The sequence below is a fragment of the Echinops telfairi genome, unplaced genomic scaffold, assembly GCF_000313985.2.
Source record: "Echinops telfairi isolate 266 unplaced genomic scaffold, ASM31398v2 ScPeMD7_3;HRSCAF=10, whole genome shotgun sequence".
Lineage (NCBI taxonomy): Eukaryota > Metazoa > Chordata > Mammalia > Afrosoricida > Tenrecidae > Echinops > Echinops telfairi.
This window is the reverse complement of record NW_022103899.1, coordinates 27,068,377-27,092,133: the sequence shown is the minus strand read 5'-3', so window position 1 is coordinate 27,092,133 and position 23,757 is coordinate 27,068,377. Positions and strand designations below refer to the sequence as shown.

Here is a 23,757-nt window from a genome sequence, read left to right as displayed (position 1 = left end):
GAACTTACTTTTGAAATGTTACCCAATGACACACCTAGAACGGATTCCTAAGCACCCGTGTCTACATGGGAAAGGAGGCTGACCTCTGTTGGGCTTCTCAAGAATCAGCCACCACGAAGACAACACCAACTCTCTTTGTTCACCACACGGCTTCATCCCATTGTTTCCATCTTTGCTTCCCCACACAGGGGTAAGCATGGGGCTTTGTATAGAAGAGGTATTCCATCCATATTTATTGGATAAACAGAGGAATAAATCTATAAATGTTTGGTGATCTGCACTATCTTAGGATAAAAGTCTGTAGGGGTGAGGTGGGATTTGTTTTGTTTCTTGAGGACAAAAACAGAAATATATGAGGGTACTAAATTCTAGAGTCAAAAGAAACATACTACCACTTGAGAATTTGCTTCTTCATTCATTCATCCAAAAATGACCATGGACTCCTTCCTACATGCAGACAGATAAATGCTAAGCTACTAACGGAAAGGTTGACAGAATCCATCCAGAGGGGCCATGGAAAAAAAACTTAGGGATCTATTCCAAAAGATTTTTGAAAGAGACTTAGGGATCTACTTCCAAAACAGCTATTGACAACCTTAAGGAACACAGTTCTACTCTGGCATACGTGGGTCTGCTGTGGTCATACACTCTTTGGCAACTGGTTTGGGTTGGTTTTGTTATCTGCCGGGCACTGGAGGGACACAGCTCCCCACGCTCATGAACCCTAGATCGTAATGTGGTAGTTGAAAGTTGAGGCTTTGGGCTCCCGCTTTCAGATCCTAGCTCTATCTTCCTGGAGAAGTTGGGAAAGTAGTTCAGTATGTTCCGTCTCTTTGCCTTAAAAATAAGGAGCGGGAATCCGCGGCGTCCTAGGCCTGGCTGCTAACCAGAACGTTGGCAGGGCAAACCCACCAACCACTGCAGGAAAAAGATGTGGCAGCCTCCTTCCTAAAGATGGTTGCGGTGGTTGTTAGGGGCTGTCGAGTCAGTCTGACCATTGGGACCTACGTACAACAGAACTCAACACTGCCCGGTCCCCGTGCCAGCCTCATAATTGTTCCCATGCCTGAGCCCATTGAAGAGTCACTGTGTCCAGCCGTCTTGTTGAAGGTCTTCCTCTTTTTCACTGCCCTGCCACTTTACCGAGGGGGGCGGCCTTCTCCAGGGGCTGGTCTCTCCTGACAACACATCCAAAGTATGTGAGTCTAGCCATCCTGGCCTCTAAGGAGCATGCTGACTGTACTTCTTCCAAGACAGATTTGTTTGTCCTTTTGGCAGTCCATGGTACTCTCAGTATTTTTCTCCAGCACCATAATGCACAGGCATTGTTTCTTCTGTAGTCTTCCTTCCTTAATGTCCGACTTTCACATGCATGTGAGGTGACTGTAGATACCATGGCTGGGTCATCAAAGTAACATCCGGGCTTTTTTGAACCTTGGACACCCTCTGGGGCAGTTACCCTCTGTCCCACCAGGTCATCTCGAGCCGATAATGACTCAACAGCACTGAGTTTGGTGGGGAGTGATTATCCATGGGAAGTAATTAGCAATGTACCTGGCACATGGTGGGATTCTAATCAATTTTATACTCTGATGACTACCACCCCTTGTAATTTTATCATGTTATTCAGGCAATTGCTTTCAGAGCCCTTATTTCAGCTGACATTTACCTTGTTTGGTTTTTGTTTATTATCTTGACTCCCACATTCCTCCCAGATGTTCAATATTAACTAGAAGATAAAGGTCGCTAGACACAGGAAACCAGGTAAATAACACACAGTCCCTCTAGGGCAGTGGTTCTCAACCTTCCTAATGTCACAGTTCCTCGTGTGGTGGTGACCCCCAACCATAAAATTATTTTCGTTGCTACTTCATAACTGTAATTTTGCTTCTGTTATGAATCGTCATGTAAATATCTGATAGGCAGGATGTATTTTTATTGTTCAAATTGAATGTAATTAAAGTGTAGTGATTCATCACAAAAACAATACGTAATTATATATTGTGAAATATTTATTTCTAATGACAAAGAAATGAAGTTTTGTCTTGAAGCATAGTGTAGCATGGTTAACAGTCCTAATGCCGGGTACTCGTTTGTGGGCGTATCTGTGTGTGGGCGGGCCCTCCTGGAGAGGGATAGAGGAGCGGTGTCTCGGTTCCTAAGACCATCGGAAATATGTGTTTTCCAATGGTCTTAGTTGACCCCTATGAAAGGATCGTTTGACCCCCCCAAAGGGGTCGCTACCCACAGGTTGAGAACCGCTGCTCTAGAGCCTAGGTTCCCAAACTTGGCCTATCATTGGACTCCTTTGGGGATCTGATGAAAATCCAGATCCCTTGGCTTCATGTGCAACCTAATGAATCAGAGTCCCTCGGGGGAGGAGTCTAGGGATCTGTGTTTTCACCAGGTCCCCAAGGGAGTTCAGTGATCACCCACATTTGGGAAGCTAGGCCCAAAAAGAAGCTCCCAACTGCTGGTTGGCTGGGAGTGAAAAGAGGTACTCTTCACAACACCGTCCCCCAAGGCAGGGCTCTAGGCCCGAGTCCCAGCACCAGGAGTAGAAAAATGAGGAGCTGGAGGCCTAGGGAGAGGATGGAAGAAGGGGAGACTCTGTCTCTCCACTTCTTATTAATGAAGACTCTGCTCCCAGGGTTTTTAATAAATGACCCCAAGAAGGCTTAAGTTAATTGAGCCCTGATTCTCAGGGCACAAGCAGAGGTGAGCATCTAAGGGTCCCCTCTCCTGGCCCAGAACCACTCTTTTCCAGCACTCCGCCTTCAAGATTTGGAACTTGAAAGTATTTTATGTGACTGGGAAGGATTTGCTCCTTGGAAATACCATTCGGATTCTTGGGAGTCACAGACATACTATCAGCCTACACTGGGCAAGTGGCAGCTACACAAACACATCTGAGGTCCCTACCTGCTCAAGTCATAGTGAACCAGGCCCATCGCCTATTAGAGCCTCCTCTTCCAACTCTCTTCTAGCAAATGTGGCCTGCCCTTCCAACCCCCAGCTTCTCAGGCTGACCTCTGCCAAACCCATTCACACTGACAGCTAGCTGTAGAGTGGTCTTCCTAGCTACCTACCGGGGTTTCTCCAGAAAATTTACCTTCTCAGGTTATCACCTTCATCCAGAGAACCACCACCTTAGAGACACAGGCATTCAGCCCTGGGCATAAAAATACAAATGTGCCTTCAGAGTGGTCTGCCCCTCTGGGCATTTATTAGCAGGCCTGAAAGAACTTTGTCACCTGTCCTGATAGACAATTATCCTAGGCTTTTCTCACTGGCATTACAACTTGTTTACTTCATTAATAAACCTATTAATCATGAGATTTTTTTTAAAAAGACAACTCTGCAGTCAGTCCTTGCTCACACAGTCACAACATAGCAAGGGAAGGGAGCAGACACTGAATTTTGGCCACAATTAACCTCGTTCATCAATTCACAGAAGATCCTGGCTTTATGATTCTCTTACTGTAAAAGAGAGACATCACTATATGCAATTGGGAACTTTCCTGCTGCTGAAGAAACCAGAACATGGAGGACAATTACATAACCTCTCTTAAAACAGAAGGTGACTCATTAAGAAATGTTTGCTCATGCTCATATGAGTATTGATGGCTAAAAAAAGAACGAACACCTATCGGTAGCTGAGGAGACAGTATTTCTCACATCTAACCAGAAATAGGAGAGGAGAAAATGGAATCCCATTGGGAATCTGAGGAAATCCTGCCTAATGTTGGCTGGTTTGCTTTTCTCTGAAGATGCTCATCCCGTAAAGCACCCTGGTTACATTTACCCAAACCAGACCCACTGCTGTCCAGTCGATTCGGACTCCTGCCCCATAGGGTTTTCGTGATTATAACTGTACCGAAACCAGCTGCCACATCTTTTTCCCAGAGAGTAGCTGATGGGTTTCACCATCAACCATTTGGTTAACAGCCAAGCTCTTAACTATCGCACCACCCGGCTGCCAGTTTTACCATGCCAGTGAGCCTAAAAGATAGCCTGGCTCATTCTATGAGAATGTTGAAAAGTTGGCCAGCTGCTAGAAATGTAGTCACTTTCCTCAAGGAAGAAAATTATTATCACACTAAACAATGTTATTCCATTCTTTTTGGATGTATCACCAGTGATGATTCTGTTTGAGTCAGACATCTGAAATCAACTGAAACTATCAATTCAGGATCAAACAGTGGTCATGCCCAAGAAGGTAGAATCGACTCAGTGCACGCCAAAATAAGGCAGGCAAAACTAAATGCTGCTTTCCTCAGACCATACCCCAGGCGCTCTGAAGTGAACGCACATTGGTCCTATTTGTAGTGAGCCCTGGGAAAGCTTTCTTGGTCTAAGTGAAATGATGGGGAATCTGACAATGTGGAGCCAGAAAGCCTCCCATTGCCAGTGCCCCTCTGGAACCCAGGACTCCTCCTTGCTGCAATAGCCAGGATGAGAAGACAAGACCAAAGCTCAACAACTTCCATGAGCTCAGCCTGTATAGCACAGACATGGCTATGGGGTCACCAAACCCTATTTCTTTTCCTCCTAACACACAGCTGACTAATTCTCATGTCCCTAGCAATTAGATGGGGCCAGTTTCACATTTCAATCAATTGACTGTGGTTAGACGTGATGGTGACTTTCAGGTCTGGTACCTAAATCCCTTGTGAGATCCTACAAGTATTCTCTCTTCCTTCATCTTCCAATCAGAGATAGAGGGCCCTCCAGAAGACTTCAAAGCTTCCAAAGTTGATGGAGCCACTGACAAGTCATATGGAACAAAGCTCCCCCTACCCAGTCCCCATTAGACTGTGACATGAGTGGGAAATAAACCTTCTTTGTATTAAGCCACAGATTTTTGCAGTGATTGGTTACAGCAGCTAGCATTGATCACTCTGATTGCTACGGCTTGCCTATGCCATGATCTCACTGTGGGGACATCAGTTGATCTGCATCATAAACACCTACCTGTGTCCGTGTCAATGCAATTGATTATCAGGCAGATTCCTAGGGGCTTGCTCTGCATCCTGTATATTTCTTCAGGTATATGCTAGAAATGAAAGCCAGGGGGGTTAAAGACTGCACATTGCTCTGTTCCTTAAAAGCCCATTCTGAATATCCTTAAATATCTCTTTGGCAGGACACTCAGTATACTCAGCCTGACATCATGACTGACAGTTCCCATTAATATTACATTTTGCTTCTCTTAATAGTAGTGCACATGGAAGGGATGATAAATACAGGGTGTAGTATATTTCCTCCCCTTACTATTATGGTTTTTGTTTTACCTCATTGATCGTGTTTGATTTGTGTTTGTTCATTGGTATATTTAAGATCGCTTGGTACATGAAAGCCAAGATAGACAACCCTTCAGAAACAGTAACAGAAGTAATGGCTCCCTGAGTTGTATGTGAATGGACATATTGGATTGTGTACAATTTGGGGGGGAGGGCAGGGAGAGGGGAATCCCAGGGGGAGGGGGAGGGAAGGGATAAATGGAGAGCTGATAATAAGGAGTTCGAGTAGAAAGAAAATGCTTTGAAACTGAATGTGGTAGCAATTGTACAGTACTGCTTGGTGTGATTGAACTATGGAGTGTCATGCTATCTGTAAGAGTTCCCAATAAAATGATTACAAATTTAAAGAAAAAGCCAAAGTACAAAACAAAACAAAAAAGTAATGCACTCTCTTTTAAGTTTAATGAAAACTGAAGTCTCCACATGGCTCAGCTTTATGGAATAAAAATCATTTGAAGCAGAGAGCAAGATGGAGCATGTTTGAACAGTAACCTGACCTCAAGAAGTGAGACAAGGCCTTCTCGCGTCTCTTCTTACAGAGAAGTGGCAGTCTCAGAAAGATCCAGAGTGAGTCCAGGGTCAGTGTCACTGCCTGCTTATATGCTCAGCAGTCATCATGCAGCAGAGAGACAGCGTGCTACTTTGCAGTGTCCTGGCACTGCAATGGTCCCTAGTGTAGCCACTTTGCCGTCTTTCTCAAGTTCCCCGGGAAAGCCTTCTCAGGAGAACAGCACTCAGCACCCTGTTGTTGTAAAAGGGACTCTTAATGGTTAGATCGCTTTAAAGAAGGCAGTGTTCTCCGCAGGGAGGGTGCCTACACACAGTCACATCATCCCGTACCACAGGCAGAAACGCTCCCGACTCCTGGATGGCTGTCTTCACTGGTCCTCCTGCAGGAGGAGAGAAGAGTCGGTCACAGAGCTGAAGGAAAAGCAAGCCCTCTCCGTGCCGGCTGAGCTTCTTTCCATCACAGTTGCTCTACGCCCTAGTTTCTCCCACTCTCCCTTCTTTTCCTAGTTAGACCGCACCCTGAGGAGCTTAGCTGATAAGAAAGCATGCCCTATGCTTTCTATAGAACACAGGTGTGGTATAGAAAAAACTCTTTAAATAACAAAGGAGAAGAAATCTTTCTCTCTTCTCTGTCTCCAATGGGAAGGACCTAATATCTTCACCACTCCACAATATTAACTTCAGTGTGTGCTAAAACCGTGTATAATGCTTAAAGGGAACCATCTTAGAGATCTCAAAGAGAAAGTTTACATGTCTTTGCTATTTATAAGACAGATGATTCTGTTTGCTTAGTCCAGTGTTAAATCAAGAACCTAAAACAAAGGTGGGGAACATCAACACCAGTTTACATCTCACACCTCATCTAGGAGCAGCCGTTCCAACCATCACACTACGGATAAGTTAATTAACTGACCAGTCTGGCCCAAGAATGATATTATAAATAGCTAAATGGCCCTTGGCAGGAAAAGGGTTCCCCACCCTTATCCTGAAATAAAAAGGCCATGGAAAAAGATAGGAGACAGTGAGTCTGGCAAATGTAGATGAGCCTAAAGCAAATTTTATTGGCTAACATGAGGTGAGTTGGAGGCACCACCAGCTTTGAAGCCATAAGGGCTGGCCCAAACCCCACCACCGACAAGTCCTGTTGCCGTGGGCTGCTTACTTCTCGGTGTTTCATCCTCCAGAAGAAGATACCCAAACCTGCCAGATCGTTGCAGGAGTGAGAAATACTGTCTACAGGCCAGCAACCACAACGCCACTATTGGTTGTGCTTTGGGAAGGTTAGCACTTTCAAAGGCTAATGTGGTATCAGTAAAAACAGACTCTTTAATGGGCATCATTCAGTTCTCAGAAGTTTATCCGAAGGAAACAATAAAGGAACTGTACAAAAATATATGCAAAGACTGTTAACTGAATGATGGTCTATACTGACCCCCAATTAGAAAGAACCTAAAAGTCTACCAACATGAAATTGCTTAAATAAATCATTGTACATATAGTGGAAGACTAAATAAAGTTAAAAAGCAGAAGGGCAGTTTCATGTTTTTGACATGAAAATATACAAGAGCTATTACATGAAAAATATGGGTTCTTAAATAATATGTGTAGGTGAATACCCAATTTATAGAAGACTATGGAGGATAGGGGGAGCCCAAAATCCATCTATAGGTAAATTAAGCCTCTGGTAGGTCCCCTCTAGCCACAGGCAAGGGACAGCTTTCCTATCAGACAGAGATGATTGGAAACTTGATTATGGTGGATCAAACCATGGTATATGATACTTTGTCAGACTACCTTCCTCTTGACCCAACCCGAATTTGCTCTCGGCTAAAGTACTGCTCAAAGAAATGTCTTCTCTGGCCTTTTAAATATTGATGGTGGTCTTTTCTTTGTTATGCTTTATTCATACTTTTATTTTTGTATTATGATTTTCTTCTTGCCATTTTGTTTTGTATTTTATCGTTTCTATTGGGCATCCCAGTTTGTGAAGCACAGAAGGAGTGGCTGCATAGAGATGCAATACTTTATCCGGGATGTGGAAGGGACATGGGGGGCGGGGGCGGATTTGGGGAGCAAACAGTGAATGCAGGAGGGAGGAGAAAGCACTTCCATAGTTAAATCACCTCTTAAAAGAGTTGTGATGATGTATATACAACTCTTTTAAAAAGCGATTTAACCATGGAAGTGTATGATGTGTAAATATTATGAAGAAAACTACTGAAAGAAAAAAAGAAACCAGACTTGACCAGTGGTTCCCACGGTGAAGGAGGAAGAGCTGCAGCTTGGGGGCGCTGAGTGTACGTCAGTGGTGGTGGAGTAGTTTGGAAAGGCCATCAATAATTGTTGTACAGTCGTGCAACATGAGTGTCATCAATGGCACATGAATTGTACATGTGGAAGCTGTGGAATTGGAGAATGTTTTGTTGTGTGTATTTTGCCACAATTAAAAAAAATTACATGAATGAGTACAAGGAAGAATGTGTTCTAGAATTGAATGGTGATAATTATACAGCTCTTCTTGATATGAGTAAATAATTGAATCGTATGACATGTGGATGGCATGCTAATAAAACTGTTAAACGAAAGAAATATGTGTAGGACTGATCCCATGTACTTAAAATACATAGTTGTATTTTTAAAAATTAAGCATATATTAGTACATAAGTTAAAAATTAACAGTAGCTACCTTGGGTAGTTGGAATTCAAGGAAAAGTTCACTTTACTACCTACTTTATATTTAACAATCGTGTGTTATAATGGCAAAAAAGAAAAAAAGGTTCACAGAACCATGAAACTATGTACTACGTCTGTCTCGGGTGAAGGCACTTAGCAAGAACTTATCCCTTGTAGTTGCCATCATCACTCAGCTGAAATCCATTTGGAAGACCAAATCATGTGAATACTTCATTTGGCCATCTTAAGAGTCTGGTCACCAAGATTAAGGTCCAGGTCTCAGGATGCTTTTTTCTCGTATTTGTGAATAAACCAAGCCTAGGCAAAAGCCAGGTTTGCCTCGCTCTCCTAACAGATCACCAGGCAGTGCTGAGTGGCTCGCTCACCTCGCCTCTATAATTATGATCAAATAGAAGCTCCCATCGGGGAGTGCACCGGAAAGGACCTCGGTTGTTTCTTCATTCCTGTCCTGTCTGATAAAGCCTCCTCATTTCCCTTCCAACAGCTTCCAGAATGCTGCTCCCGCCACTTCATCCGTGTTCTAAGAAATGTGTTGTCACTTCAGGAATACATTGGCTCCTCAACAGCTTTTACGGGAAACTGAACACTAGGTAGCGAGTGACAGGCAGGCAGGAGCTGTGCCAGCTGGCTAATGTGGGCAAAATGCTTCTGTCTCCGGGTGCATGCTGACCATATGGAAGCTGAGTCATAGAGATAGTGGTGTAGTGGGGACCCTCCCTCCCATCAGAACACCACCCTGTCCCTGACCCCACCATTGCACACAGGATAACCCCACCCCTCTCATCAACCAGAAGCCCTCCTGTCCTATCAAATGCTTCCTGGAATTCTAGAGCTGAGAGCAACTGTCCGATGGTCTCAGCCCTTACTTCCGAGGGAGGAAACAAGAAAGGCAACAGAAAGAGACTTTCAGAAAAGCTTTGGGGGTCAAGTGCTGGTGTTTTGAGGGAGGAGAGAGATCATGGGTTGAAATCGCTACGTTTTATTGTAGGTTTTCTTTTGGGTGGGGTGGCTGAGGGGTCACCTGTAGTGCACCGTTGTATTAAATGGGCCACGAAACAAGTTCCTCTTCTTCTTTCTCCTTCCTGTACTAGATGTTTGGGGAATACTAAACATGACCTAGTCTTACAGCTGGTAAAGGGGTGTTTACTTTTTTTTTTCACCTTTAAATATATATATATATAAAATACTTTTATTGGGGGCTCTTACATAGGGGTGTTTACTTTTAAACAAGCTAGTTTCATAGATAACTAGAAATACCAACAAATAACTGAGTTTAACTGCTTTTTATTTTAAGAGCTTAATCAGAAGTTGGAGATAAAGATATGGCAACATTTAAGATAAACAAATTAAAGGCCGTGGAAACTTTAAAAGTGAAACATGTTTCACTTGAAATATCAAGGATTTATAAAGAATACTTAAAAAAAAAAATCAGCCTTACTTTGAATACCATGTTGTCCCACCGTCCTTCTTTGTTCTTTACTGCTTTCTTTCTGTAGCTTCAACTAAAAAGAGCAAAGTCACACTCCCTGTGAGCTTTTTCAGAAGCACGACAATACTAGTACACCTCGTTAAGCACCTCAGTAGGTTTCCTACCCGGAAAAGAGATCAACACACCCCACTCCCGGTTCAGTGATCTGCGGATTGTGGCTGTCGGTTCCAGGTCAGAGAAACGTCTGTACAATGCAATGAAGCCGGGCCTGTCCCTGCGCCCCCCCACCCCCACCCCCGCTGTTGTGTTGGAGCTCATTGCTGCAGCCATTGTGTCAGGCCATCGAGTTGAGGCCCCTCTCTTTTTCTAGCAAGCGTCATTAATGTCATAAATCCCATTTATTTTATATAGCCAAAGAACATGGCGGCATGTCTTTTAAAAAGTGAAATGACAGTATCTTAAGCTAGCCTATCCGAGTACTTCAAACCGCTCAATAAAATCAGATGGTATAGAATAGATGCTGAAGGAGCTCCCGGTTAGAGCAAGCCGTTAGAGCGTGAGAGTGGCACTCAACCTGCTTCTTGAGGCAAAGCATGGCATAGCACCGAGCGGGCGCCTGGGCCGCACAAGCCTAGCTTGTGCATCTGGAGTCTGCCGCTGGCTAGCGATGTCATCAGAGCCAGTTATTTACCCCACGTCCATGTCTTCACGGACAGAATGAGGATCAGCATCGGGTCATTGTGAAGGCTGAATGTACACCGAGCACTTAGCACAGTGCCTCATACATAGGAAGCACTTACTAAATGTCTACTTATTGCTTTTCTGTAATTGCCTAGTTAGCTCAGTGTACATATGCAACATGTTTGTTTCATGTTGGATAATTAGGTATACTTCTGAGGGCTAGAATGGGGCTATACTTTCAACCATCTGATACATGCAGCTTTCAAATGATAGCTTTCCTCTGTGACTGTCCTGGCAAAAGGGACAGAGTGCACTTGGTAAAGCAGTGGCTGTAGCTAAGTTCATAGGTCTAAATGGAAGAAATCATGCCAGCTGATTTGATCACTGATGATCACTCATTTAGCCAGAGGCCAGGCCTAAGAGGGAACCTCAAAAAATCCCTGGAACAATGGAAGTAAGAGATAATGGAATCCATGGACTGTAAAAATCCCTTTCAAATTAGAAAGAGTTTGGCCCACTTTTACATATACATATTATTAAAGAGATAAAAGGCCAAATCAAAGGAAGATTTTAAAAGCATTCCATTGCAGAGTCATGCAGTCTTTTATGGATAATGCATTGATATCATGTGCCATTTAATGATACTATAATTTCAAAAGCATTTTTATAGCCATGTATGAGCAAACACCCAGGCATTTAGCTCCTAGATATGTGATAAATTCATAAACCAGAGTGCCTGCCTACTAAATGAATAAATGATCCAGGTCCCAGATTAAATACAGGCAAAGAGAAAATTATACAGAACACAGGGTTCCCAATAGGCTATATTTCAATAGTAATAGCTTCACTTACCAAATAGAGAACAGTCCAAGCATGGCAGACTTGTAACAAAGTTTAACAGTATAACTTATATTCAGTAGATAATAGCAGAGAAACCGCAGAAAATCTGATCTGAATCTGAAATTTTTTATAGTGAGGTTAGTACAAGCATATTTATTGAAGCATTGTTAGTAGTGACCAAAGATTGGGAATGATGTATCATATTTTTACACAAACAGCATACACGTAACATGCTTTTTGCCAGCCATGCAACAGCCCTCCTGAGCCCTCCTCCACCATCACCCCCCCTCCGTGTGTGGGTATGTCATTTCCAAAAACGATGGTAAATACCCATCAACGAGGAAAGGGTTCAACACAATTTTATTCTTCAAGAAAGCATGAAATACCTCAGTGATGGTATAACTCATAATGCTGTTTATTAACTATGACATGGCACAGCAAGAGTTGTATGGGCTGGGTCTAGTACTACCAGTAATTAGAATTGGACAACATCGTAATGCTCTTTAGCCCTTTGTTATCTTATTTGATAAATGAGCGTGGTCACTATAACCCTTAACCCCATTTCAGCTCTGCACTTCTACTGTGCGCACTCTCCATGCATCTGTTTATACTACAGGGGCCGTTCACATGTTGTCATCACTTACTTTTATGAAAGTGCTTGCACTGTCTAAGTCCACGCGACAGATTCCTCCTATCTTTTTATGGGCATGTGGATGAGGTCAAAGTTTACCTTCTCCAAAGAAGATTAACCATATGCATTGCTGAATGTAACTCTTATGACCCACTGTAAATCATCATCCACAGCACAATAACCAGTCGCAAAGAGCAGGGAGGGGTGACAGCATTTACCCAAGGACAAAGTTGAGAAGCGTTAGGCAAGGGGGTGGGATGGAAAGAGGAAACCCAAAGCGGAAGGGGATGAGTTACATGGTGGGAATTACAATGACATGAAGCAAAATGGGTAGAAGCTGTTCAGCAAAAAACTGATCTGCTCTGTAAAACTTCACCGGATTCAGTAAGAACGTTTTTATTTTGTTTTGTTTTAAAGAAAAAAGAAAAGCTTTACAAGGAGAGGTTAAACTTAGGACTTTGTACACACAAGGGTATTATAATTATTACAGAAAAAGAAAAGAAAGAAGGAAGGTTAAAACAAAAGAATACTTCTAAAGAGACCCTGTACTATCTACGGCTAACACAACAGCCCCAAACGACTATGAGATATGAATGCTTGTTCACAAACCAGAAAGGAAGGTTTTATTTCATCACTCACTGCCCACCCTCAATATTCTTAACATAAGCTCAATCAAAACAAGAATGCATAGTGAGGTTAGTGCAAGCACATTTACTGAAGCATTGTTAGTAGTGACCAAAGACTGGGAACGATGTATCATATGTTTACACAAACAGCATACACGGGCATACACGGGACATGCTTTTTGCCAGCCACGCAACAACCCTCCCGAGCCCTCCTCCACCATCAGCCCCCCTCCGTGTGTGGGTATGTCATTTCCAAAAACGATGGTAAATACCCATCAACGAGGAAAGGGTTCAACACCTTGTGATACAACTAGCAAATGGAATGTTATTTTAATGTCCAGACGTTAAAATAATGATTACATAGAGACAGTTTCACATTGGGATGAGGGGAGCTGTGTGCAACCATGTGTACAAAAGGCAAAAGTAAAACTGAGGATTATGCGTACAGACTATCTGGATGGTTAGAGACGGAACTGGGTACCAGCAGCCGAGTTTCCAGAAAGGAACCGGCATCCGTGCTCGAGGGGAAGGAGGAAAACATCCTGTGAAGGCCTTTTCTAGTGCCTTTGGGGCCTTTTGTCCACAGCTATGTCCTACTTTTTGCAAAATAAATCTTCAAAGGACCAAATGAACAATGAATAGAAACACTCTACTGTATACACAGACGTGCTCGTAAGCACACCCAGTGTGCAGAAGCTAGAAGAAAATATATAAGCCAACTCATTAGCAGCGGTTGGCTTTGAGCAGTGGGATTAGGGGTGACTCATATTCTTCTTATATTTTTCTGTATTTTCCCACATGACCTCAATAAATCTGTATGAGTTAGAAATTTCACCTTTATTTAAAAAGAAACACATGTTTGTGTTATCATTGTTTTTTTCCCCGATAGTAAATAAAGGACATGCTTTGGGATTCTGTATGTTTTTATTAAAGTTCTGAACTGGCTTCATGCTGCAACTTCATACATTTGCTCCGCACTCACCCCCAAGCTGTAGGAAGGTTCCTTGAAATTCAGGTTTGGGAGAGATGCTTGACAAGCATTTACATAGCTCGTCCCTGCTACCCTTTGAGCTGTAGGCAGAAGAAGAGTTCTGAGTTAAGATTTTACAAGTTATTTTCAAATGACTCAACAATGGCTCAGTCCCTGGTCACTTTTCTGAAGCAATCATATTGAAAAGGGACCATTTTTCAAAATATCCAAAACTTCCCAGGCATCTTACTGAACTAAAATATGGGTTCACCAAAGGTTATTAAGAACAGATTAAAGAAGCTACTCCTGTTCTTGTTCCTGTATCAGATACGTAGAAGTATGTAGGAGCCCTGGTGGCACAGTGGATTACGTATTGGGCTGCCAACCAAAAGGTCAGCAGTTTGAAACCACCAGCCACTGTGGGGGAGAAAGATGAAGGCTTCTAGTCCTAAAACTGTTACAGACTGAGAATCCCTGTGTCATAGGGTCACTGTAAGTCGGGATCGACTGGATGGCAGTGGATTTGTTTGTTTGTAAGAGGGACTTTTAGACCCCTGGGTCTCAGCCACAGTGACTCTATGATGACAGTGGGCAATTAACAGAGCTCACACCATGGCGGAAGCTACAAGAGAATGGGAGAAGGACCAGGTGAGGGAAGGCAGTGTGAGCTCAGTCCCTTTATGCAGCGAGGGGTTATCAGCTGACACTGAAGATGCCTTGTTCCATGAGCGGGGCTTGTGAAACCAGTAATATACAGGGCATCGATGGGATCCTGATGGGGCTTGTGAAACCAGTAATATACAGGGCATCGATGGGATCCTGATGGGGCTTGTGAAACCAGTAATATACAGGGCATCGATGGGATCCTGATGGGGCTTGTGAAACCAGTAATATACAGGGCATCGATGGGACCCTGGTGACAGGATATCACTCATTGTTGGATGGTGGCCATGCCAAACTCTACAGAGAGACAGCAGGATTTAGCACACACTGGAAAAGTCCAGAATGGCTGCAGCTAGTCCAGCTAACTGGAGTGCTGAAGGCCAAGAACATTAAGAATTGCATGGGGCATTTTGCAAAGGGCTGAGGTGCTGTGGTCATGGCTAAGAGGTTATGGAGCCAGCAGATATGAACGGACATGCTCTTCAGCCATGTGCTACTGGGGGAGGTGGACTTTCAGGGTCCAGTCCACGCACTCATTCAACAAACGAATCTCTCTTTACAATCATACCAACGTGGCAGAAGTTACTTCCTTTAGACCAGTAGAAAGCTAACACTCTTCTTACCCGATTGCTTGTATTTCTGCACTTTTGTCTTCAGGTCTATTCTGTGGATGGTCTTTAGGCATGTTTCTAGTAGATCCAAATGATCTGGAGCAACCAGATTCTGTTTCTCCAGTTCAACCACAAGATCCAGGAAACTCTAGGAAAGCCACCAACAAGAAACACATGTCAGTCGAGCTGGCAACGAGGACATGATACAGACCATGGGGTTTCACACAGAAGAGCATGTCCCTTCAGTGGCGCTAGAGAAGACATCTCTGTTTTCTAGTCCACCTATGGCTATGAGAAGAAAAGATTCTTCAGGGTTTGGCTCAGAAAAGGGGTGATGGTTAAGTCTTTGGTGGCCCAACGGCATCTAAGTTTGGGAGAGACACATGGGCTATCTTCTGTCATCAAGGAGAACTGTCATGAGAACACCCCCAAAACAAAGTCCTCCTGACTTTCCAGCCTCTAAAAGGGCAGGCTGGAAAACTCTAGAGACTTCCTTGAAAGGGGGAGGAAGAAAGCACCTGGGGAGAAAGATCTTGTGAGAAAAACCCTAATTGCGCAGTGTCCTTAAAATATTTGGATTTATACTGGACATTCCAACTCCTCTGACTCAGGAGGATCATGAGGAGGCAAAGGTATGTCGGGACCAGCACATTCTGTAACTCATTGACCCCAGATCACAGGGATTGTGAAAGGTCGACATTTCAAAAACAGGTATTGCTTCTAATGTTACTTCCCTTCTGTTTGGTCACTGTCTCTAAATATATCAAGTGTTTTTTTATGTACCTCTAAAAGCATAAACATTATAATCAAATACCTATGTAGATATAAATGACTGGAAGAGAAGTTGGTCAGGACACAGCAAAATCAAAATTCTGTTTTATATGTTCCTTACCGATTTGCAACTAACGGTGGGGCATCCAAATTCCACAAATGAAACTGCTGTCATTACGGAACATGAGGAAACTCAAATAATGGTTTCCAGAGACCTTTGCGACCAAGCCAACCACTGAGAAGCCCAGCTGGTTCCTGACTTGCCTTCAAGTCCGCGACACCAATAAGATCAACTGGAATTTACATGCTCTCCTAGCAATCACAACATCCCCGCAACAATCACCTTTACATAATTCTCAGCCCCAGATCTCGACCTTAGCCCCTTCCCAGTTAGATCAGTCCCCCTCCCTCTGCCTCCACTTGCAGCCTTCACGCTGACCTTGACTAACTGAAGAAAGGAGATGGCAGGAGGGAGACAAGACTAGAGATACTTGTACCTCTCACACTTCTTTCTATTAAGCATGTGAAGATGGGACTTTCTTGGTTGGTGGTGTTTTTTGGTTTTGTTTTGTTTTGAGAATATGGGACTTTCTCACCCAGCAGATGCTCTGTCAAACCAGGGGAAACTAGTGAATAAGCCAGGGCCATGGATTTTCCAGAAGTATAGAATACAAGGATGAGAGAAATACAGCCACACCAGAAGATACTACCCTATTTCCTCTCAATCCGTAAACCAGATTTCTTCCATTCATGTGATTAATGGAAAGTGCATTTTCTTCTCGCCTTCCTTCGTCCCCAGTGTGGGCCTTCCTGCCCCGGTAGTGACTCCCACTCACCCAGCGCAGACTGCCTGCCTCCCTCTCCTCATTCTGTACAGCGCGGCCTCCGATTTCTCCGAGGCGCTTAGGAGTGTGAACCAAGAAACAGACAGTCACCTTGTCTTTTGATAGTTTTCCTCGGCCTGTGTAATCCTTCATGAGGAAGATTAATGAAGACACATCAGACTTGCCCAAATCTTCACTGATCTCTGTCAACAGCACTCTGTAAGCCAGAAAGTGGGGTGGGAAGAAGTTTTTAATAAATTTACGTCTTTGTTTTTAGTGAGAATGCCAAGTCCGTGAGTCTGCGATGCCAATAACTGGTCAAAAGAGTGATCTTGTTCCTTGGTTTGGGGCATGTGAATGTGCGCCTCACAAAGCAAAAGGCCTCATTCAGTCCCAGGAAAGACCTTATGGGACTAAACAAGGAACTTTATCTTTTTTTCCTGTTTTCAAATAGAAGGTGGGACCTCCCCTTCCAAGTTAGGTCTGAAAACAACTCTCAGAGGACAAAGTTGATCTCAAGAATCCGTCAACTCCACCGTCGCTGAAGACAGAGCAGATGTATAAGCAAATGTGGTGAAGAAAGCTGATGGTGCCTGGCTATCAAAATGTATAGCATCTGGGGTCTTAAAGGCTTGAAGGTAAACAAGCGGCCACCTAGCTCAGAAGCAACAAAGCCCACATGGAAGAAGCACACCAGCCTGTGATCACGAGGTGTCGAAGGGACCAGGTATCAGGCATCAAAGACCCAGAACAAAAAAATCATATCATTGTGAATGAGGTGGGGAGCGGAGTAGAGCCCCAAAGCCTATCTGTAGACAATTGGACATCCCCTTACAGAAGGATCACAAGGAAGAGACGAGCCAGTCAGGGTGCAGTATACCACTGATGAAACATACAACTTTCCTCTAGTTTTTTAATGTTTCCTCCCCCCCACTATCATGACCCCAATTGTACCTTACAAATCCAGCTGGACCAGAGCATGTACACTGGTACAGATAAGAGCTGGAAACACAGGTAATCCAGGGCAGATAAACCCCTCAGGACCAATAATGAGAGTGGTGATACCAGGAGGGGAAGGGGAAGGTGAGGAGAGAAAGGAGGAATGGCTCACAATGATCCACATATAACCCTGTCCCAGGGGGACGGACAACAGAAAAGTGGGTGAAGGGAGACATTGGTCAGTGTAAGACATGAAAATAATAATTTATAGATTTTCAAGGGTTCACGAGGAAGGGAGTAGGAGGGAGGGGAGGAAAAATGAGGAGCTGACACCAAGGGCTAAAGTAGAAAGAAAATGTTTTGAGAATGATAATGGCAACAAATGTGCTTGACACAATGGATGTATGTATTGTGAAAAGAGCTGTGTGAGCCCCCAATTAAAAACAAAAACAAAAAAACCCCTATAACACACACATAGGTCACTATGCTTCAGAATTGAATTAAGGGGAAGTATTTTTTAACAGGTGTGTAATGATATCTCATTGTGGTTTAATTTGCAGTTCCCCAATGAATAATAAATTGGAACATCTTTTCACATGTTTACAGTTCAAAAAATTTTTTGAAATGAGTTAAGAACCTCAATGAATAACATAAAAGTCAGAAGCAGAATTCAAAATGACTTTGACTTCTCCATTTAGCAGTCCACTGACCCCAAAGAGAAGGTGTAATATTAGCCCGGAGTATTCTCAAGGTCTGGTTAATTCCAGATTAATTCCATACCCTGGAAGTTTCTGCCCAAGACAGTCAGTTGTTGCAGTTCATGGTAATGTTCTAAAGGCACAGTTTCTCAAACTTGTATGTGTACCAAAGTCACTTAGGCATCTTGTTAGAATGCATTCCCTGATTAAGTATGTCTAGTGTGGGGCCTGAATCAGCTTCTCTAATAAGCTCACTAAATAAGTAAACCAGACCTGCTGTCGTCAAGTCCATTCCTGCTCAGAACGACCTGAGGTATAGTTTCTGAGACTAACCCTTTATGGGAGCAGATATCTTTTTAACAAGGAGCAGGCGAGAGGTTTGAACTGGCAACCTGTGGTTAGATGAACAAGGCTTATCCCACAGAGCCACCAGGACTCCCAACAAGCTCCCAGGTAATGCTAATGTTGCTGGTCCAGCGACCATCCTCTGAGTATCTAACAAAAGGAAATACTGGGATACCTTGCCCCATTCCTGAACTCGAAGGGGAAAGGGCATCTGGATCAGGAGGATTCTGACCGTAAATGTCTTTGTATAGAAAACCCTTCCTGACTCACCTTGATTCCAGATGGCGACTACATCGCCTTCCATCAGTCTCTTAGGAGACCTCGTGATTGGCATCATTACCATTACACTGTACAATCACTGCTTAGAAGACTTTCCCCTAATAAGCTATAAGATTCCTGAGGATAGGAGAGTCTTCACTCATTTTTCCCTAGCGCTAACCAGAACACCTAGCATGTGTCGTCTACTGAACAGATGAATGAATGAAATCCGCTGCCCAGCCTCATTCTCCATCACCACAGCAAGGAAACATAAAAAAGGAGAGCACAACCTCACTTATTCATTGAGATACAGTTAATGATCGCAAATAACCATTTTCTGGAAGGGAAAAAACCTCCATTGAACCAATTTTGAATCATAGTGACCCTATAGGGCAGGGTAGAACTTCCCCTATGGGTATCTCAGGCTGTAAATCTTTACAGGGGTGAAAAGCCTCATCTTTCTCCCATGGAATAGCTGGTGGGTTCAAACTGCTAACTTTGCAGTTAACAGTCCAATGTGTTTACACATTGCTAGGTGATAACTGGATCCACTTATTGAGTGGAAGTGGGAGAAATGAAGCAATAAAGAGACAGGTTGAGTCTGGCCACTGACATCTGTGGACCTTTTTTACAGGAACTAGAGAAGATGAGAGTGGGTTGGCTGGTCTGAAGTTTATAGAGTTGTGTGGAACCTGAGCCTATGGCATGACCTAGCCCAAGGGGGTTAGGGTTGTTGAGAATTTGTGATGGGACATTGGTCTAAAGGCAAGGTAACCAATGGGCACCCTGGTGAGGCAGCCTACACTGAGTTGACCAGAACCTAACCAGATGAAGAGAAGATTTTTGAGCCTATGAACTGGTGCATATTGCTGCTGACTTTGTGGACGGCCTGTCCTGTCCTGATTTGCCTTTGCTTATAGATACAGACTTCACAAGGTTCCAACTGGAGTGAAGAGTCTTCACATCAAAGATTAGGATTGTCTCCTCAGAGCACTGGGTTGATGTAAGTGGACAGTATAGAAATTTGGATACCAAAATTGGGAGGATAAGGGTATGAAATGTCTGGCTTACAGACTTTCATAGGTGGGGGAATATATTCATAGAATTAAGGTGTAGGTGTTCACTTAACTGCAATTGTTAGGCATAGAATATTGTTGTGTTGTTCACTTATAGATTATTATGTTTAAATAAGGATGGCACATTTTTAAATTGTATGCATTTTAGTTGTATCCTGTTAGGTACAGATATGATTTTATTATTGTTTTGTTAAAAATTATGTATGGCTAACGAGTTGTGTATAGTGTCAAGTTGACAAGGGGTGGGCTGTGGTAGTTACATAATCTCTTGTCAACTTGCGAAGGGGTGGAGTCTAGCCTGTCAATCAGGTCGCAGCTTGATGACCCCTCATTTGGAGGTGCGATGGAGATAAATAGCTCCCTAGAGGTGGAACAGACACACTCCTTAAGAGACATTCCTGTTGACAAGCCACATGGAGCTATATGTTGATAGAGCCAGTCCTGGAGCTGGAGGAGCCACGTGGCGACCCATACCAGTGCTGAGACTCTTCCACAAGACCTTCCACCCACTGGCCTGTGATCTTCCTGCATTCTGCGTCATTGCATGGCTGCATGAGTCTAAAGAGGAATTTATGGACTAGTAGCAACATAGAGGGTAATATTGGACTTGTAGACTTGATCTGGACTGGGCTGGGATGTTTTCTGAATGTACAATTGCTCTTTGATATCAAGTTCTCTCTTACACACCTATGAGTATCTATGAATTTGTTTCTGTATTCAACCCAGAATAACCACTCCCCTCTCCATTTCTTGATATTCTATCAGAAGACAAGCCCACTTGATCTGTCCCTTGCACATTCCGATCTATACAATTCCTGTGAGGAGACACATTTCTACAAATCCAAAGAATTCCAAAGAATGAAGCACCACCATATGAAAGTTAGATGAGGTGGTTAGAGTAAGCTGATTTTCCTACTGTTCTTGTGACATTCAGTAGAGGCTAGGCTACCTCCCTCTCCCTCCTACCAGTCCAGCCTTTTGAGGAGTTAACGAATTACCTATAGTCGGGAACAAGGTGATTGTTCCTGAGCAGAAGCACCTCCACTGTTGCTTTGTCCATCTTCAAGATCCGCTTGAGCAAGTCAAACCGCCTGACTCGGTACAGCAGCTCAGCCAAGCTTTCAGGAGACAGCTTACCTTTCTCACTTAAAATATCCAAAAGGTCTCTGACATCGGGTGGAGCCACATCAGTAGCAACATCCCGACACAAAAATAAAAGCATCTCCTTCTCATCTTCATCAAGTGATTCTTCAACTTGATGGATGACGGCAGCAGGTACCTGGTACAGAGTCATCCCAAGGAATTGCAGCAATAAAACACCAGTCCTTTCAATAGAAAATCTTGAAGCTACTGACTTCACTTCTTATGGTTCTCTTCATTTCTCTTGGAATCCTTTCCAGTACAGGAGTTCTGTGATTAAAAAGGAATGTTTTAAAATCTAATTATCGTATCCCACTCCTGACACCAAACATAAATCTTCTAATTAATGGAGACATTCAGCCAGATGGTGGACTAGGCAGATTGTGGACTAGCATGCTACACAGACCAGCTACAGTCTACCACAAGACACGAGAGACCAAATGAAGCAAATATGGTTGATAATCATAGATCCTTGAGGTCAGAGGAAACGGCAGAGATGTGCACAGAATACTGACTAGGAAAGAAAAAAGTGGTTAGAGTAGAGACGGAAGGGTGAGTTGTCAGCTGGCCTGATGCAGTGCAACCATCTTGAACTGTCGCAAGAAGCATTCAATTTAGGCAGTGGTCTGACAACAGAAACACACACAACTGGCTGGTGACCAGAAAGGTGGATTTCTCCCTTGTTCACCATACTCTCTCAGTGACCAGAAGTATACCCAGTCTTCCACCCTCACCTACCCAACAACCAGTAACAACCACCCCCACCCCCACCCCAACCCTCCTGAAGTCTTACTGTGCCCCAGGTCAGAGCCATACCACCACCACCACCCTACCCCCCATGGGCCAGGCTCCGGATGCACTCCTACTTCTGTAGGCTGGTGACCTCCACCTCACCAGACCAGCAGAACACGCAAGGCTGACTCCCTGGCCACCCTTGGATGGGCAAGAACTCCTTCCTTAACCAGCTGACTTGCCTCCCATTGCCCTCTGGGCCCAAGAGTTTCTCCCAGGGACAAGCATGCTGACCTCAGTTGCCACCCAAGCCAAAGTGAACTACTTCTGGATCAGGTATTTTGACCCCATACAATATTCAGGCTGGCAGGAATGCCACCTTGGACAGTGTCCCATCATCTCACCCCTCCTCCAAAGAGCACAGGGTCAACCCATTCCAGATGCCACACCCCCAGGGTTTCTCCTTTGTTTTATTCCTTTTCTTTCCCTTCTGTTATTTGTTTTATCCTTTCTTACTCTGTTTTCTGGTTTCCTTTCTTTTTCCCTTACCTTTCTTCTATTTTTTTCTCTTAATTTTTCCTTTATTCATTTCCTTCTGTTTTCCCTCTCCCTAGTTTTGCTTGTTATACTTTTTCTTTTTAATCATTCCTTGTTTTTAATTTTTTCCCTCTCTGTTGTTTGCCTGCTGTTCCCTACTGTTTTTCTTTCTTTGCTGTTTTTTGTTGTTTATTTTTTCTCATCCCACCCAAAAGGAGACAAAAGGCATGCTGACATAGCCCAGACACACCTGGGGCAAGGGTCACTACCTTATCCTGTGCCACCTGGTCATCAAGAAACAGCAGGCAACAGCAGGCAACCCTTCCTTCAACTGTGCTATACAACAGTGAGTGGAGAACCCGTCACACACTCACAATTCTGTCACGTCCACCAGCAGGCAGGTGGTGAGTGCCTAAGAACACACCAGCATATAATCACCAATTAAAGTGCAAACACAACAGCATAATGTTTCAATACTAATCTGCTAGGGGAACAATAAGACATAAAGAACAAAAAATGCAGGGGATGTGGGGGAAGAAAGGGGGCGCTGATATCAGGGGCTCAAGCGGGAACAAAATGCTTTGAAAGTGCTGATGGCAGCATATGTGCAAACGTGCTTGACACACTGGATGAATGTGATAAGAGATGTAAGAGACCCCAATAAAGGTACTTTTTAAAAAAGAATAAAAAATGTCAAAGAAAGCTTAAGAATTAATGTGAGACACAATTAAGAGTAATGACCTACATGTTATTGGAATTCCAGAACAAGAGGAGACCAATTTTCAAAAAGGAGAGAAAATTTTCAGAGTAGATAGAAGAAAACTTTCCTAAGAACATGAAAGAGCCAGGGCGGATGAGCCCTATAGGACCAGTGGTGTGAGTGGCAAAACAGGGAGGGTAAAGGGAGAATGGGTAGGAAAGAGGGAACCGATTACATGGAACTGTGTGTGACCTCCTCCCCGGGGGACAGACAACCGAAAAGTGGATGAAGGGAGACATCGGACAGGGCAAGATAAGACAAAATACCCATTTATAAACTATCAAGGGCTCATGTGGGAGGGGGGAGCGGGGAGGGAGGGGAAAAATGAGGACCTAATGTCGGGGGATTAAATGGAGAGAAAATGTTTTGAGAAACGATGTACAAATGCGCTTTACACAATTGATGTGTGTATGGATTGGGATAACAGTTGTATGAGCCCCTAATAAAATGTTAAAAAAAAAAAAGAACATGAAAGAGAAGATGTGCATTCTGACCCTGCCTGATGCTTGACCTCATAAAGTGATCAGTAAAGATAATGGGTACTATAGTAAAGTGTGGTGAAGAAACTAGATGGTGCCCAGCTATCAGAATTAACAGCATCTGGCATCTCAAAGGCTTGTTTTAAAACAAGCAGTCCTCTCAGTGGAGTGTCAACTAAGTCCACACGGAAGAAGCACACCAGCCTGTGTGATCCAAGGAATTTAAATAATATAATCCAA

General features: G+C 43.6%; 1 protein-coding gene across 7 annotated transcripts in view; it reads right to left on the bottom strand.

The window, feature by feature from the left end:
- The window catches only part of CFLAR (CASP8 and FADD like apoptosis regulator), a 50,817-nt gene that overhangs the window by 11,168 nt on the left and 15,892 nt on the right, over positions 1–23,757 (bottom strand). For 6 of the 7 annotated variants that reach the window (XM_045295322.1, XM_045295350.1, XM_045295337.1 and 3 more), the window contains exons 2-8: positions 20,868–21,279; positions 16,665–16,770; positions 14,971–15,106; positions 13,697–13,785; positions 9,946–10,009; positions 6,144–6,193; positions 4,975–5,056 (exon numbers count right to left, since the gene is read on the bottom strand). In XM_045295322.1, coding sequence (XP_045151257.1) covers positions 4,975–5,056; positions 6,144–6,193; positions 9,946–10,009; positions 13,697–13,785; positions 14,971–15,106; positions 16,665–16,770; positions 20,868–21,163 — 823 coding nt within the window. In that variant the 5' untranslated portion in view covers positions 21,164–21,279. The remainder of the gene's footprint in view (positions 1–4,974; positions 5,057–6,143; positions 6,194–9,945; positions 10,010–13,696; positions 13,786–14,970; positions 15,107–16,664; positions 16,771–20,867; positions 21,280–23,757) is intronic. The other variant, XM_004701744.3, reaches the window with a different exon arrangement.